The 16,617-nt window shown below is 39.4% G+C and overlaps 1 protein-coding gene across 1 annotated transcript; it reads right to left on the bottom strand.

The window, feature by feature from the left end:
* Window positions 1-2,937: 2,937 nt before the first annotated feature.
* LOC306766158 (protocadherin 8) lies at window positions 2,938-6,295 on the bottom strand (the record flags this gene model as incomplete). The annotated part of the gene is made up of 4 exons (XM_079253779.1): window positions 2,938-3,263; window positions 3,389-3,522; window positions 3,740-3,810; window positions 3,932-6,295. The coding sequence occupies 4 exons, from the start codon at window positions 6,293-6,295 to the stop codon at window positions 2,938-2,940; spliced, it is 2,895 nt and encodes a 964-aa protein (XP_079109905.1).
* Between the last annotated feature and the right edge of the window lie 10,322 nt (window positions 6,296-16,617).

Genomic DNA, 16,617 nt, shown 5'->3' with positions numbered 1-16,617 from the left:
CTTTAGGCAAACAAATGAGAAAACGAGCATTTTTCACAAGAATGTGTTAGAAAGTCTCAGCTTGTCTGTTATCAGACTGAACCCATAATACAAAATCCTGTTTATAAGTTCTTTTTAATTGCCACAATTACATGTATATCATGAAATGATGTGCATGCAAAAATATAAAAAAACAGATTGTCATGGTGGATATGTTCCATCTGTGGCATATTGTATTCATAGAAGAAAATTACAATGGGATGACAGAGCCTTCATGATAACATCCTATAATTAAGCAAAAATTGCTGCTTCTGCCCATACCCTATTCCCACATCATGTCTCACATCTGAAGTAGCAGACATTATTGCAGGAGTAAACTTAGTCCGATCAAACTTATAAATGAACCAGCTGACATCTTAATGGTAAATGAACATAAACAAAGCTTCAGCTTCAAGACAAACTGTCAGGAGGAAAACAAATGGTGCTATTTTTCTACACCAGCCCCACAATTCAAAGCATCCAAAAGTCAATACTTGCACTTGGCAGTTGAGACAAAGATGAAAACGAGGTGCAAGAAGTACAAAACATTGCATTGTAGAATGGCCCTGAAGCACCACATGCCATCGATTTAGAAAGGCTGCACCCACTGGGGCACTGGGTGCCAAAGTTGAGAATCTAAAGGGTCATTAAAAACATAATCACAGTCACGCAGTTAGCTAGTTGTCAAAAATAAACTTAACATTGCAGGTGCAAAGGTTAGAAATAACGTGAATAAATCTGACTCATTTGTTTGTGGATTACTGATTAGCTAAAAAGCATCTTTTTAACATGGGCTTCCTGTGTCTTGGGGACATTAAAAATGTGTTGTGAAAGCAGCTGTTGGATATTAATGTGAGGACCATTTGGAAATAAATGAAAATGGTGTCTTCTGACAATAGCAGACATACATTATATTCCAAACGATGTAAATGAATATACCTTGTGGCATGTATTGTCAGGTCAATGCACAACTTATTTGACCTACAAGTAGAATATAAAACAATGACAGAAGGGAACCACATTGCATTGATTGATAAATGCATTTTCCCTCTATGTACAATTGGCTATCTGTCAAACCTGTGAACATCACTGGGGGCACAAATATGACCTTCTTTCTTATTGCCTGCTGTTTGTACTGCGTGGCCTTAAATCCTCAAGTTAACATCATGGCATATTTTCTGTAATTTTAGTAATTTGAGTAAAATTATGCAATTAAATATGCAATTAGTTTTATTTGTGAAACATATTACAATGTGAAAGCCTTGTGTAGTACAGTTATGTAAAAGGTTGTAAATTCAGCTTTTTCCCAGGCATCAAAAACAAAAAAAAGAGCATATATTTATGATCATGTCAGCAAGTACACTTAGCCCTATTTTTCCTGCAGATGAACAGAAAAACAATGTTTCAGTATGCCATCAGATTTCACTAATATCTCTTTATTACACCTTTAGAAACTTTTTTCTCTTTAGGGCTGTTTCTCTCCTGGCTGTTATTCTGGTTGCGCAAATCTTACTATTGTGTCATTTGCCCTCATAACTGTTCCCTTCTTGCTCAAGCTGACTTTAAAATGAATGCAGACAGAATTCTGTGACAACCGTGTGCATCGCCTGATGAAAAGCAGCATGTATTTGATGTTATTTAAAATACTTACACTTTTAGTTGCACAAATCAGGAGGAACTTCCTAAAATGTTGATAGCAACTGCATTAAAGCAGGCCTGTAAATTTTGAAGTTGTTGATGAAAAACCATGTTCTTCCCCTTGGACATGGTCCCTTGATTGAGAGATGTATTTAATTGATCTTTTTCTTGCATAATTTAGTGCAAATTTCCGGGGTTCTTGAGACTGTGTGTCCTGAATTAGCTTTAATATATTATGGTTCTATTTTTAAAAGTGCATGTTATTCTTTAGAGATTTAAGGCAAAAAAAACCCCCAAAAAACTATAGAAATAATTGGTTAGTTTGTCTGCCTCACAACAGACTATCAACTAGTGGCTTTTTGTCAGCAAGGCTGGTTATGGATTGAAGACTCATCAATGCTTCATCAATAAAGAATTTAGGACGGTAAACAGTTTGTACTCTCCCTGCATATCCACAGTTTAAATAAACTTAGAATAACTAACCAGCTTTGCAAGACGTGACAGCAAAGCCAGGAAAGCAGATGTCTCATCAGTGTCAGACTAGAGCTACATGAAAAATTTGTATTCCACCTTGTAGGTACTTCCACCATTTTGCAAGCAAAGGCAGATGAATTCATTAAAAGCTGAATGTTTGCCCCTCACAGCAGCGACTGGAAGGCAGGAATTTGTTGAGCACCCTCATATGTTTTACTATGTTGTGCACAGTGAAGTAAATTATTTTACAGAGCAGATGCTTATATTATGGCACCCAAGATGATAATGTCTGAATAATGGCTTTTACTTTATGTGAGTGCCAACTCCATACTCTCATTTGCATGCAAGGAACTTAACTGTGCAACCTTGGAGTCTTCAAAGCAAGTCTCTCAGGTAATAGAGGAGCGTCAGATTTTACATCAGATCAGCACTGACTGGATTGTAGATTCAAACATGGGGGAGGAGTTTGACATTTTTACACATTTCAGGTAGTGTTTTGAATGGTTAGGTAGCATTTTTGCAAGAGGCTTACATTAACTTATATTTCACAAGTTTTAATACTATGATCATATCTGAGAAAACTTCAGAACAAGGACATGAATGAGATGCTTTGTCATTTTGGTCAGATTTTTATTGATAAAACTCATATTAGCAATCACAAAGTACAGCATACTAAAAAAAAAAAACTAAAAAAAAACTGGTACATAAACCATATGATCAATCTGTTCATGAAAAAATATGTACACTTGTCAGTTCACTTTAAAATGAAAACTTCTAGATATTTACACCTGTCGGGTACACCCCAATTTAGAAAATAGTCGCAACCTCTAGTTCTGTAGCTACAGTCACAATATTAGGACTCTGCTTCTGTACTGCAGCAGCCCCATCGCTTGTCTCACAGTGCTGCTGAGGAAAATAAGAAGGAAGAGTGCCTGATCTAGAGAAGGTTTGCATGGTGTTTCTTGATTTCGGGAGATTTGTGCCACAACCACAGTTATTGCCGCAAGGATTGTTGAAGACAGGCATTGGGGAGAAACCTATTGTGTATGCATTGTTTCTGGAGGCTCTGAAGCTCTGTGGAGGAATTGCGCAATAGGTGCCTTGGCAGTCCTCGGATAAGCTGTTAGCAGTGCCTGAAATGGAAACAAAATGAATCCAAACAAAGGGTGAGAAACTGTTTGTGCAAATATAACCACAGGGGATGTTTATACAGATATATATGATGCTAAATCTTCAAACTGAGTAGTGGAAAACTCACCTTTTAGCCTAGGCTGGAAAGTACTAAAGTTCTTCTTGCCTCCATCACCACTGGTATCAGAGTCGCTATCGTTGAAGTCGCTGTCCCCTTTTCCACTGTCCTTCACGCTCAGCTGGTCATTGTTGCTGATGCCACTACAATCAACAAATACAGTATCACATTAGCTAGATTATTGATGTACCCTTGTTTTTTTTTGTTTTTTTTCATATGCAGCCCAGCCTCTTCAATACACATCTAACCTCATTCTACAGACACTCCACAAACATCAAATTGTGAGCATGCTGCATGATAAGTTCCCCGTCTTTTAAGTGATACTTTATTTTTTAATGAAGCTCATCCTATCTATCTTACCTCACTTGCAAGCAGAATCTGTCACCTTGCCATGCAGATGTTGGTTGGAAATGCTTGGAGGGCAGGAAGATCTGAAAGAACAAACACAGCAACAGCAGAGAGCTTAGTTTCCATTTTTGGCACAAAGATCAAGGTGACACTATAGAACATCATGAAAGTGAAAATATGAAAAAAAAACACTAGTGAACTCACCTTAGTGTCTGAGTCCCCACTCCTCTCTTCATACAGGCAGGAATCATCCAGAGACAAAGACGTCCTCTCATGGAAGAACCCTCGCTGGCCCATGTAAATATTTGGTTCTGCTGAACTGAGCATGGTCAGATGACGGCCATCAAACAGGCTCTGGCACACTCCTCTCTTTCTGCTCCTGTTTCTCCCCCCTCGGCCGAGTTTGCATGTCACAGCAACAACTACTATTGCAATTAGCAACAATGCACAACCCCCACTGAGCATAATAATGATAATTAGTGAGCCATCAAAGCCAGATCCTTCTTCATCACTTGACCGCAGCACAATGATGACTTGGTCTTCAGAGGGCTCTGTGTCAGACACAACAAACCTAATAGTGGCTGTGCTAGAGAGCGGGGCCCTGCCGTTGTCACTCACTGCAATTTTTATTTCCAACACGTCTCCAATTTCAGCTGTCAGCCATTGTTTTAAAGCAATCTCTCCAGTGTCTTTGTTCATTGTAAACAGCTTTGGGTCACCTTGTACAATTTGGTAGGAGAGCTCACCATTCACTCCCTCATCCTGATCCTCAGCTGACGCGTGAAGGGCGAGATAGCCAGAGGGTGCATTGTATGGCAGAGAAATATCAGCAGAGTCGTTCACAAGGACAGGGGAGGTGAAGAGTGGATAGTTATCATTCAGATCTACGACTTTAATCCTGATTGTAGACGTGCTTGAAAGAGAAGGGGAGCCTTTGTCCTCAGCTTGGATGACCAGCTCAATCTGCTGAAGAGTTTCATAATCAAAAGATCTTAATGTATATAAAGATCCTGACAATGAATCTACAGACAGATAAGTGGACAACGGGGATCCTCCTGGTGCCTCTGCATCTATGAGTTTATAAGAAACTTGAGCGTTTTTTCCCACATCTGGATCCCGAGCGACAACAGTGGTTACATATGAACCTGGAATGTTATTTTCCAGCACTGAAACCTCATACACTGATTTACTAAAGAGAGGGGGGTTGTCGTTCTCATCTGTTACACAAATAGTGTATTGTCTGACAGTTTTGAAGGGTGGGTTTCCGAGGTCTTCTGCAACCACAGTTAGGTTATATTCATGGATCTTCTCTCTGTCTAAAACAGTGGTAGTGACAATCATGAAAGTATCCCCATATGCCTGCTGGAGGACGAAATGCTCGTGACCAAGCAGGCTGACGCGCACGTACCCATTGGAGCCCGAGTCTCTGTCCGAGGTGCTGATAAGAGCCACAAAACTCTCAGCAGCTGCGGCTTCTGTGATGTAGGCGACTCCATCGCTGCTCGAAGTCATAGGTTTGATGGTGATTTCAGGTGGATTGTCGTTCACGTCCACGATCTCTATCACAACTTTGCAGGTGGATGGGACAGAGTTCTCACCGAAATCCGAGGCTTTGATGTTCAACTCGTACGACCTCCTGTTCTCGTAGTCAACAAGCGCTTTCAGCGTCACGTCACCCGTGTAAGAGTCGACGTGGAACAGGCGCGCGGCTTCTAATGGGAACCCTTCATCAAACGAGTACATCACTTCCCCGTTAATGCCGTCATCCGGGTCAAAGGCATGCACTTTGAGAACTCGGTGTCCTACAGGAGAGTCTTCATTCAGCTCAACTTTCAGAGAGCTGTGTTCAAATGTCGGGCTGTTGTCGTTAAAGTCCAACACTTTGATATGCACAGTCATTGAGCCGGACTTTGCTGGCTCTCCTCCGTCTGATGCAGTAACTTCGATGGTGTAGGAGTCCTCCACTTCCCTGTCGAGCTCCCTGACCAGCACCAGCTCTGCAAACTTCACCCCATCCTCCCCGTCGCGCACTTCAATGGCGAAATGACTGCAGGATGAGATGTTGTAGCTCTGGATGTAGTTTTCACCCACATCCTCGTCCAGAGCGATCTGCAGCAGGAACCTGGAGTCCACGGGGACGTTTTCCAAAATCTCCAGATGCGTCTCGTTGAGTGGGAAGTGAGGAGAATGGTCGTTGATGTCCTTCACTTCGATCTCCACGTGGATCAGTTGAAACTTTTCCCTGGAGAGGGCCACGATGTCAAAGGTGATGAAGCAACGTGGAGATCTGGGGCAAAGCTGCTCTCGATCAATGAATTCTGCAACGCTCAGAAGACCGTCTATTTCCCTCATGTGAATCAGAGAGGAGTTGCTTTCTTGCATGAAGCGGAATGATGTGGCCGGGTCATCAGCAGGATCAATTTTTAAATCTTGTGACAAATTGCCTATTTCAGTTCCAGGTGCATCCTCTTCATAGGTAAAATATCTTGTTGTTGTAGAGTGAACACTGTATGAAAACACAGCAACCACCACGTACAGTCCAGCTGATGCAATTTTGAAAAATGCCATGTTAACAGGTTTAAAAAAAAAAGTGGCCTAACGCAATCTTTGATGCAAGAAGTCCACCACAAGCACAAAGTCAGTTCAAGTCACAGCCGTGTTCAACTCTAGCTGGGGGACTTTAAGCTCTGCTGTATGCAAATGATCTGTCCTGTCGACCAATGGCCTTCCAGTGGTGCACCAAATGGAAAACGTTTGGCAGTGTGTGAAGCTGCAGCTCACCCTTTTGGATGCAAATGGACCATTAGATAAACTTATTGTGCGGTTTTAATCGGGCTGATAAAAGTGTACTCCAAGCTGCACGTGGCAATTCATTAAGTAACTAAATTACATGGGGGATCATTTAATTGGAATGCATGCCACCAGATGAAGTTAAGGTCTACTTGTTGAAACATCTGAGGGATTTTATTGGTTGAACACAAAGAAGACATACAAAGTGCATAATCACTACTCTAAGAGAATTTTACAGTAAATTGGTGAAAAATAATTCACATGAATAATTATATTTAGCAGTATTTACTGGCTTTGCACATGTCAATCTGAACCTGAACAATGTTATTAATCAAAGTTTCCTTTAACATTTTTGTGAAATGGATATTCAGCGCACAGCACACAAAACAAAAAAGATCAGGATGCAAGTGACAGGTGTTAAAAAACTTTAAGACAGGAGCACTAAAGGATCTTATGATCTACTGTACATAATATCATTAAAAGATTTAGGAAATCCAGAGAAATCTCTGCCCACTGCAGACAACGTTGGATACTGGTGCATATCTGTCATGTCCGTCCCTCAGGCAGAATAACATTCAAACCCAATTCTACAGTAGAAATCATGGTACAAGCTTGATAACGCCTTTGAAAGCCAGCGAGTAGAGTTCCTCAATTAAGGTTAGGGTGTGGTATTTCCTCTACAAAGCCCAATTAAGGATCTTCTTTGCAAAGATAAGACCAGGCATAAGAACCATGACTCTAGCTTCTATTGAGCCAAACCCATCAGAGAGTGGCTAAAATGTTCAAAAGCCAACATTCATTAGAATAATCTGAGGCATCTCTGCACATAACTTAACGATTCTAACAGACTATAAGGGTTTAGAGGGACATACTACACACACACACGCACACACACATATATGTATATATATATATATATATATATATATATATATATATATATATATATATATATATATATATATATATATATATAGATAGATAGATAGATAGATAGATAGATAGATAGATAAAAATATACACGTCCTTGCTAATTCTACAAGATACTTATTAACTACCCTTCTACTCATTTTCTAGCTCTTAAATATTTATTTTTATTCAACATTTTCTTCCCATTATTTTTATTCATGTGAACATTCCCCATAAATATTTTGCACAGGGGAAAGCATGAATGTCGATGCCTAATGAGCCACTCCACACTTTTTTCTATTGAAACAGTGGAAGAGGAATTTCACTGTAATGTGGTTAAGATAAAACCCCACAAAGCCAGACAAGAGTGATTTGATTAGTGTTGTGTTTTGGACACCCACAATGTTAATTACACATGGAATATCAGTACAGCAGTGTGTTAGCAGAAAAAACCTGCCAGCATAATCAGGATCATCTGTAGTGCAATAAACACAGTGTGGCACTTAATTTACCCTCCCTTCAGCAACAGTTCTATAACAGAAACCTTGGAAAGTGAAAGCATAAAAAAAAAATGACATTGACTCCTAAAACACACACAACAGCTTTGATGGTGATAACAAAAAGAGCATGCGTCAACCAGGCTTTTGTCAGCCATATGGCTGATTGGCTTCTGCTGATTAAAAGGTGTCTATAGCCTTTCAAAGCTTTCCTGACACCTCACAAAAGTTTGGGTTAAATCAGTCTGAGACCCCCAAGGAGGTGCATATAGGAAGGTGTTAAAAAAAGCACACAATAAAGACCCAGAGAGACTAAAGATGCTTGTCAGAGTGAGAGAGGTGATAAGAAGCTCTGTACTGCCATACTTAAAGTGTTATACAAGCTCAATTCTGCTCATACACTAAATGTGAAAATTGATTCTCTCTGTCAAATAATAGAGCTTGCTGTTCTTGGCAAGAGGACCAGGCAGCATTAGGGAAAAAAAACAATAAAATGTTTTTGCTCAAACACTGGAGCTGTGTAGTCCAATTTTGAACATAAGCTACTGAAAGCTGCAGGATTTCCATATTGAACTTGGAAAATGCTTCAGTCAGATCACATTACAGCAGAAGTGGCTACTCAGAGTTTGTCTTCACTTCCATGGTGAAGCATGTCGACGAGTTGTTTTCCCTTCGAGGAGTTGTTTTCCCTTATGCTAAACTCTTTAAAGTGCAACAAGTCTTCATATCAAGTGATATTGAAGGAAGACCTACAGAAAATCTGCTCTAAGTAGTGGGGGTAATGGTTAAACAGCTATGCGTCATCCCCTGTGTCAGTCAGCACTCAGTGAGTCATTCCGATGTGAGGAAATAAAGTGTCACTTCATAATTTACAATTTACTCTTTTTGATTATTTTTTTGGGGGGGGGGGGGGGGGGGGGGGGGTGTTATTTGCCCTCTGGGCCTGCTTTCCTCCTTTATCAGAAACAAGATCAGGCTGAACATATGAGCACCAAGTCAGCAGGAGATCAAACATATGACACTTTTTTTGCCATTAGCAGACGTGCAAAGTCTTGTGCTGGCTCAGTGTTAAAATCCAGGATTGGATGGCAATGAGGAGTCAAAAGGTGATGCAGAATTATTAGCCAAATGAGTTGTTTGCCATTAAGAGGATTCTGCTTTAATCTTATCAAATGTCTCAAACTTCCCACCCTGAATTGCAACGGCTTTAAAGCAGCAGCTGGTGTTAGAATATGTTTGTCTGCAACAGGCGTGACATCGAAAAAGCAGCTACAACAGGTAGTGATGATCTTATGTTGGTGATTTTCTTTAAATGACTGAGTTAACAGTCTAAAAATAAACCTTCACTCACTCATGTCCAAAGTATTTTTCTAATCAATACATCACTACAAGGTCAGCAGGGGTAAAGCCGCAAACAAAGCAAGGCTAACACAGGAGCAATACTTGTTTGTCACTTAAGTCAGGTGATTAATGCAGATCACGGCCTGATTAAGACGTGTGCGGTGGCAGTAAGAGCCTTACAGCAGATTAATGGGTTTGGCCATCTGTTTTCTCACTGTGGTGATTTTAATTAATGTTAAGAATATTGTTAATCTTGCCTTGGCAGTCAGCATCGCAGTAATCACAACAATGTTCAGAAATCAGTCTGATATCAGTCATGCCTTTGACATCAATTCAAAGGACAGAGGAAGATTGTCTTCCTCTGTTTGGCACACCACCAAGTAGGGAGGCAGAAAAGGCATTTGGTGACTTGCAGCAGTAATCCTGGCATATGTCACAAGAAACAAATGTCTCAAAAGCCCACCTTTTGGATAGCAGTCACCCTGCCACCCACTGCTTAAAAATTCAGCCACTTTTTCTGCCATGGCTCCAAGTTTTATTGTATTGTTTTGTAACCTTTTGTAACAGATTACTCTGTATACTGTGAAGAAGAAAAATCAGACAATTCAAACTGCTCCTAGCACAAAAACATGACAAACAAACAAGCAATATCGTATAATGTTTCAGTGAAAGAAAGAAAGAAAGAAAGTCTCTGATATGTTCTGTTGCTGTGCAGTCCCTCAGCAGTCCGTCCTGCGCATTAGTGCGCATGAGCAGCCCATTCAGCTCGTGAGATGACAGAAGGGGCAGTGTTTATTTCTGAGAAGTTCTCAAATACTTTCTAATTTGTGGATGAAAATGACATGAGCAATCCTAGTAAAATGCGCGCTGTGTCTGGCTGATAATAACTATCTGTCAGCAGCAAAGAACTTTGCTTTTAGCTTTGTGGAAGTACCAGGCTGATTGTGGATCCTGTGGATTCTGCCAGAGCAACAAGCCCATTAGACTCTCATCGCCGTTATTAGTAGGGGTGTATATCGTTAGTTTGATCACAATACAATATTATACAAGTTTAATGGATTTTGATTTGATGTTTGCTGATATTTCAAATTAAGTCATGACTTAAATTTGAATAGATTTGATTAAGGATCTGCTGATTGATGTGAAATTATTTAAGTTGAACACAATAGTTTCCACTCATCAAAATCAGAAAATTATTTTAAAATATCTTATTCCTGAGTGTAATTGATTTAATTAAAAAATAAAAATTTTCTCAAATGAAAACAGACAAGTAATAAACTACAAACAATGTGCCAGAAGAAGTTAAAATACAGACAATTTTATAATAAAAACTATCTGATTAATTGCTATTTATCAATTTCTGAAGGATATTTGAATTTTGGATAAATGTAAAAGGCTGATTTAACAAATCGCTGTATTGTTAGATCTCAAATTTTTATCATTCCAGATGTCACATTATACACCATAAAATGTAGGCATTAAATAGCTTTTATCTGAAATCCATAAGGAATTGCAAGGCTGTGTTTATATTTGGTGCCCCAAAAGCACTAATAATTTATTTTTCACAGAAAGTATCTAAAAGGTATTTCAGAGGTAACAGTACCTTGCACTTTGTGCGTACACAGCATATTAAGAACCAGTTCTGCTGGCTGCATGCTGAGCAGTGCACAGCATTATAGTGCATTATATTTTGTATATGCTGTATGTTTTACATGTCCAAAATGTACATGATCTTTTGGGAGTATTCTTGTTACTCTTTTCTTGTCATTTGTTTGTGTACTGGTTTGTGTTTCTTCTTGGCCAATGATCAGGACAGGAACTGCATACAACATAGATCAGTCTAATCAGGTAAGCACATGGGAGTAAGTCAAAACAATTGTAAGTGATTTAATTTGACTTTGTATGTTGATTCACTACAGTAATTTTAAAGTTGGACTAATAGGCTCATGTGTATTTTCAATCCTTTCATCCCTTCGTCCACCACCACCACCACCATCATCAGTTTAAATAAAATATATTGACAGTCTCGCTTCTAAATTTGTAATCTCATCATAGTTATCTATTTTTCTCTTCAAATGTATAATAAACCCAAAGAAAATAAACCAAATCGAGCAAAAATATTGCATTAGGTTATGTAGTTACAGAGGTTTGTGGTTCAGTTTTACATAATTGAGAGCCCTGAGGAATCACAGTTAATTTGAAGATGAAATTAAAGTCACACTTTTAGTCAGTGGGATGAAAAATAAAGTTTGACGCGCTGCCCTGATCTTTCTTCAGAAAAGGGATCTGTAAATGTCTAGGCTTAAATACATGTTTGTGAACATTTACCGTGACTATAACTTGGAGAGTTCTAATTTGTGTTTTGCATTCTGTCTTCAAAACTACATGAGATGTGGTGGAGGTGCATATATTTCAACTGAACATAAACATTAAGATGTCATAGTCATTTCACATATGTGTTATTAGTCAGTTAGTTACCACTGCTCCCGTTCCAGGCAGCATTAGACAAATCAGCTGTTTTCAAGAGTTGGAAATTCACTCAAGTTTGATTGTCATTCCCCAGGTAACATCAGGTTGCCTCAGTGATGTATTTTCTTGAGGCTGACAAAATTTAGCCCAAACCTAAACAAATGGTGACAATGAAACAAACTGAAAATGAAACATGGTCTTAAAAATGATTCGAGAACATGCTAACAGCACACTTTCACGTTTTACACAAGTGAATTTTTGTAAATCGTACTCTCATTTAAAAAAAGGGGGAATCAGTGTTTCCAAAAATTTCACATGAATTTTACAAAAGAAAAGAAACTGCGTTACAGTATCAGAGCTATCATCCAACTGTGAGGCAAACATGGTGGGAGTATAATGGTTGGGGTCTGACTTAACTGCCATAATAGCAATTTTTGAATTATCCCAGTCAACGCTTTAGAGCAGGGGTGTCCAAAGTCGGTCCTCGAGGGCCGCTGTCCTGCAGGTTTCCCATGTATTCCTGTTCCAACACATCTAGCTTCCACTAAATGGATCAAACAGCCAATGACGTGTACAACTGATTAAGCTCTACTACTAATTAATTTGAATCAGGTGTGTCTGAGCAGGGATACATAGAAAACCTGCAGGATTCTGGCCCTCGAGGACCGGAGCTGGACACCTCTGCTTTAGAGCTTCAAAACAAGATGTTTCTCAGTTCAAAAGTTGGCTGCTTCTGTTCTATTGGAAGTTTATATGTTCTTCCTGTGCATGTCTTGGTCTTTTTCTCAAAATGTTTCAGCTTCCTCTCATAGTCCATATATATGCATATTCAGCATAGGAGTGAGTCTAAGTGATTCTTGTTTCATCCATCTTTGGATTGCTCCTATGGTGTGCACATGACATGTTCACTGTGTCCCTTCCACACACCCAGAGGTAGCTAGAGGCCTTTGTACAAGTGATAGGTATAACTATCATTATTACATTTTTTACAACAGATCAAAATTGTCCATCTATACGGTCTTTATCAGAAAGAAACCACTGTATTTAGTGGCAATGCTAGACTGGTGCTCTGGACCATAGTGGAATCCAGTTAATGACTGGCTTCGGAGTCCTTTGGGTCTTTCCTGAGTTTCCTGAGAAACTTTTGTTTTAACTTTGTGCTCCCATCGAGCTGACTTTTTCAGACAGTATAGTGTGCATCATCATTTATTTTTGTATTTTTATGTGAAGCTTACATGATTTTTACTGAATGTTACTTTTATCGTGATATTTAATTTTTTTTGTGTTGTGTTTTACTGATGTTACTCATCATTACCTGAAGTGTATGTAGTCTTTAATGCTTTTAAAAATAAAGCAAAACACAGTTTTATCTGTGTTCATTTGGTCACAAACTTTTATAAGGGGAGAAGAGAGGATGGCAAGTAATGGGATTCCATGACCCTTCATGCAAAAGATAAATTAGTTTGAGACCATTAAGGTCCGTTGATGCACAACACAGAAGACAGATACGCAGATAGAAGGACAATTTCATCTGTCTCTTGCTTCGTTTACGCACATAATTTGGTCTATTTTCAAGGCGTTGATCCATATGTCACGAGATGCAGAACATGGAACAATCCCAACAAAAAATTGCAGGGGCAGTGGTGAATTGTGTAGCTGACACACAAAACCCAATAAAAGAGCACCTGAACTAGATGTAGAAAAGTTAAATACATCAGCAAAATTGTGGTTTGAATGTCTGACTTCTTCTGGTGTTTCAGATGGTTATAAACAACTTTATAGAGGTGCATTACAGCTACCAACTCTACAAGTCAAAATGGAGTTAAACTCTGAACTCAGCACTGCCCATTGGTGGATGAAATTACTTCACAACTATTTTGTAAAAAATGCATGCAAATATGAGGACGCCGATTATTGACAATGTTTGAAATTGATGTCTCCATTTACGTACGTGAAGGAGCATAACTGAGCCTTTAGTGTAAAGTGTTTTCCATATTTTCTAATCTCCTCATGATTCCTTCTTCTCCAATAAGCTCTCACCATGAAAGGTTTGTGTTCGTTATTAAAATTACATGGTTTGGTTTACATGCTTAAGAAATACACATTTAGGGAGTCAACAAGGTATAGAGATCTACAGTTTATATATAATTTTTACTATTCATAGGTTAGATTCCAGTGATGTTAAGTGAACTCAGTCCAAAAGAAAAACAACAACCTCATGGTACTTCCCACTTCACAAGTTACAAACATTAAGAACGACACTGTATGATGGTTGAGCGGTTTGTGGTCAAACATGCCTGTAACATCTTTACTGGTGAGATTGGACTGCGTGTGTCTTGTGCTTAACCACTGTTAAATACCCTAGCTTGTTGTTAAAACATTTTTCCTGGCATTAAATACCTCAGTGGTTTCTTCATTGATTTGTATTCATCACACAGCGCCTTTAGACTTAGACAGGCACTGACTTTTTACTATGGATGGCAACTTAAACACCCATTTCAGGCCATTCCCTTATCAGTTTCCTCATCTCACTTTAACCTTAGGCGCACTAATAAACTGGGGGTATACATGACAGTACCCTGGCCATGAGGGTCATGGGGAAGGTTTAATCTCAGCCATTTGGGCTGTCTGAGAGGCAGATAAAACAAGATTATCCCATGCTTGGTGCTGGCCCTTGGTGAGATGAGAGGATGGAAGCATGTGAGCAGCAGCTGTGGAAGTGCCAAATACTCAGACTGGTTAGTGGTCTCTGTAGCTTTTGGCACCTCCTGCAGCGTCACAGACACAGATAACCCCCCAACTGCAGCCCATCTTCACAGCTCTCCAACTGATTGCAACTGGCCAAAGGTTTTAACATACTGTCCTAAATCACACTCAGCCTTCTGTCTCAGTATGCCCCCAAATAGCTTTTAGGGCTATATAAATCACATAGGTACTGGTAGCTTTGATGTTATTGGGTCTAGGGTAATTGTTCTCTCTTCCTGTTTGGTTCACTTTTAGGTGCTGCGTAGTAACTTATGTATTCAGATAATTTCAGGAGGGATAAAATCTCTTTTGCACCTCTGCTAATTTTAGGAAAAGTGAAAGACAGATTTAAAAGATATATTTGTAAAACAAAGACCAATTATGGAAATAAATGCATAACATTGGAAAATCGGAGAAATCTCTCACAATTTCACGATAAATTAATTAGTCTATTAGGGCAAAGCATGAATAATAAAGGTTTTTCTTGTAATTAGATCTCGGTGGACTCTACATGTTTCAAACAAACCCAGAGCATTAATATGGATGCCATGTAAACATGTTTCCAAGATTTCTCCATGTTGGCCACAAAAGGCTGAGTCTATTAAGAAATTTGGAAAGACAGATTTTGTTGTTTAAATCTCGTAAAAGCTAAGGCAGATCAAAAGAGGCATTAGTATGCAGAGACAAATCATGTTTGGCTAAGGTTTCTCTACCCCCACTCAACTCCAGCCATTCCCTCCTGTGCAGTAACTAATTCTTGCTGCCTCACAACAATTGGAACAACAGTGACTGGCTGCACTTTCGTATGCATGAGGATTTCTGTATAAGCAGTGACCATATCATTTTAAAGAAAAAAAGCAGGTATTTTACTGTTGCACACTACAATACAATAATATTTGCCATTACAATGTAAGCCAGACTGAAACAGATGGTATTCTGTCTAATGTCTTTCAAGAAATACCTGCAAAAGGACTATAATGACAGACAAAGGGAACCTGGTTTTGGAATTGAGGTCAGTCATTTAAAAATAGGGAGTCACCCTACAGGTTCGGATTAAAACCAGGGATGAGAGTGCCATCTACAGGTTGAGACTTTAACAAGATCACATAGATTTCTTGCAAACAACAAAAAGACCTGAGACATTTCATAATTGTTTTATCTTTCAAATAAATTGCTCACTAATAAAAGATAAATATATTATTTTAGCTAATTGTTTGAGAATTACATGTAGTCTTAACATAGAGTCTTAATTAAAGCAAACACTGGTCTGAAAATGAGCTTGTTTTTTAAGCCAGCTCCCCTTTCCTTGATGTAAAGTATGGCCTTGCTATGTGCTTCCCAGGAAAGGCTCCAGTATGAGTTCCAATCCAATTATGATGACTACTTCACATTTCATGCCTCACATTGAATTTCACTGCCGTGAGCTACATGGATGAGGGCCCCAAAAGATCAGCAGGCCTGCATATTAACCTCCAGTGATATTCTGTGTGTGATGATTGCAGGCACATATTTGATGTGGCACATCCCTTTCAAACTTTCACTGTGATTCCCATTTTCCACGTCACTGCTAAAGTGGTTGCGCTAGATATCACTGTGCTCGAAATCTCCTTGTTTCAGGGCATCAGCAGCAAGGATGTTACACCCTTGCCATCCATATTTCCATGGCATGTTGGCAGTTATTATATCAGGTGAGGTAAATAAGAATTTGCTCAGCAGCCAGGCTGTGAATAAATTTGATTCTTTCTTGGACAGTTATATTATTCAAAGCAGTGAAGATGAAGTACAGCTCCCTTGCTTGTGGGTTTGTCTATGATTGCATTTATATGTGCCTCAATGTGTATGTGCATCAATGCTAATTTGTGCCTTTTCAAGGACCAGGGCCCTCTCTTCCACTTTGAATGCATTTCCACATCTCCATACTGTCATCCTAGAATGTCAGCTCCTTGAAGCAATTTCCCCACAGCTATTATCTGATGAGTGAGAACAGTTTCTCATTGGCAGTTGCAGATGATACTTGGGCTGAGCCGAAGCTGGCTGTTAAACGTAGGACTGGCTCCTCACCAAGCTCCAGTCCACCTGGTCCTGACAGCCCCCACAGGGCTGGCCACTGGGGGTGGACTGTTGGGCCAACTGGCCACT

This window comes from Telmatherina bonti (genome assembly GCF_933228915.1).
Source record: "Telmatherina bonti genome assembly, chromosome: 15".
Taxonomy (NCBI): Eukaryota; Metazoa; Chordata; class Actinopteri; order Atheriniformes; family Telmatherinidae; genus Telmatherina; species Telmatherina bonti.
The sequence above is the reverse complement of the archived record's forward strand: the minus strand, read 5'-3'. Positions and strand labels throughout refer to the sequence as shown.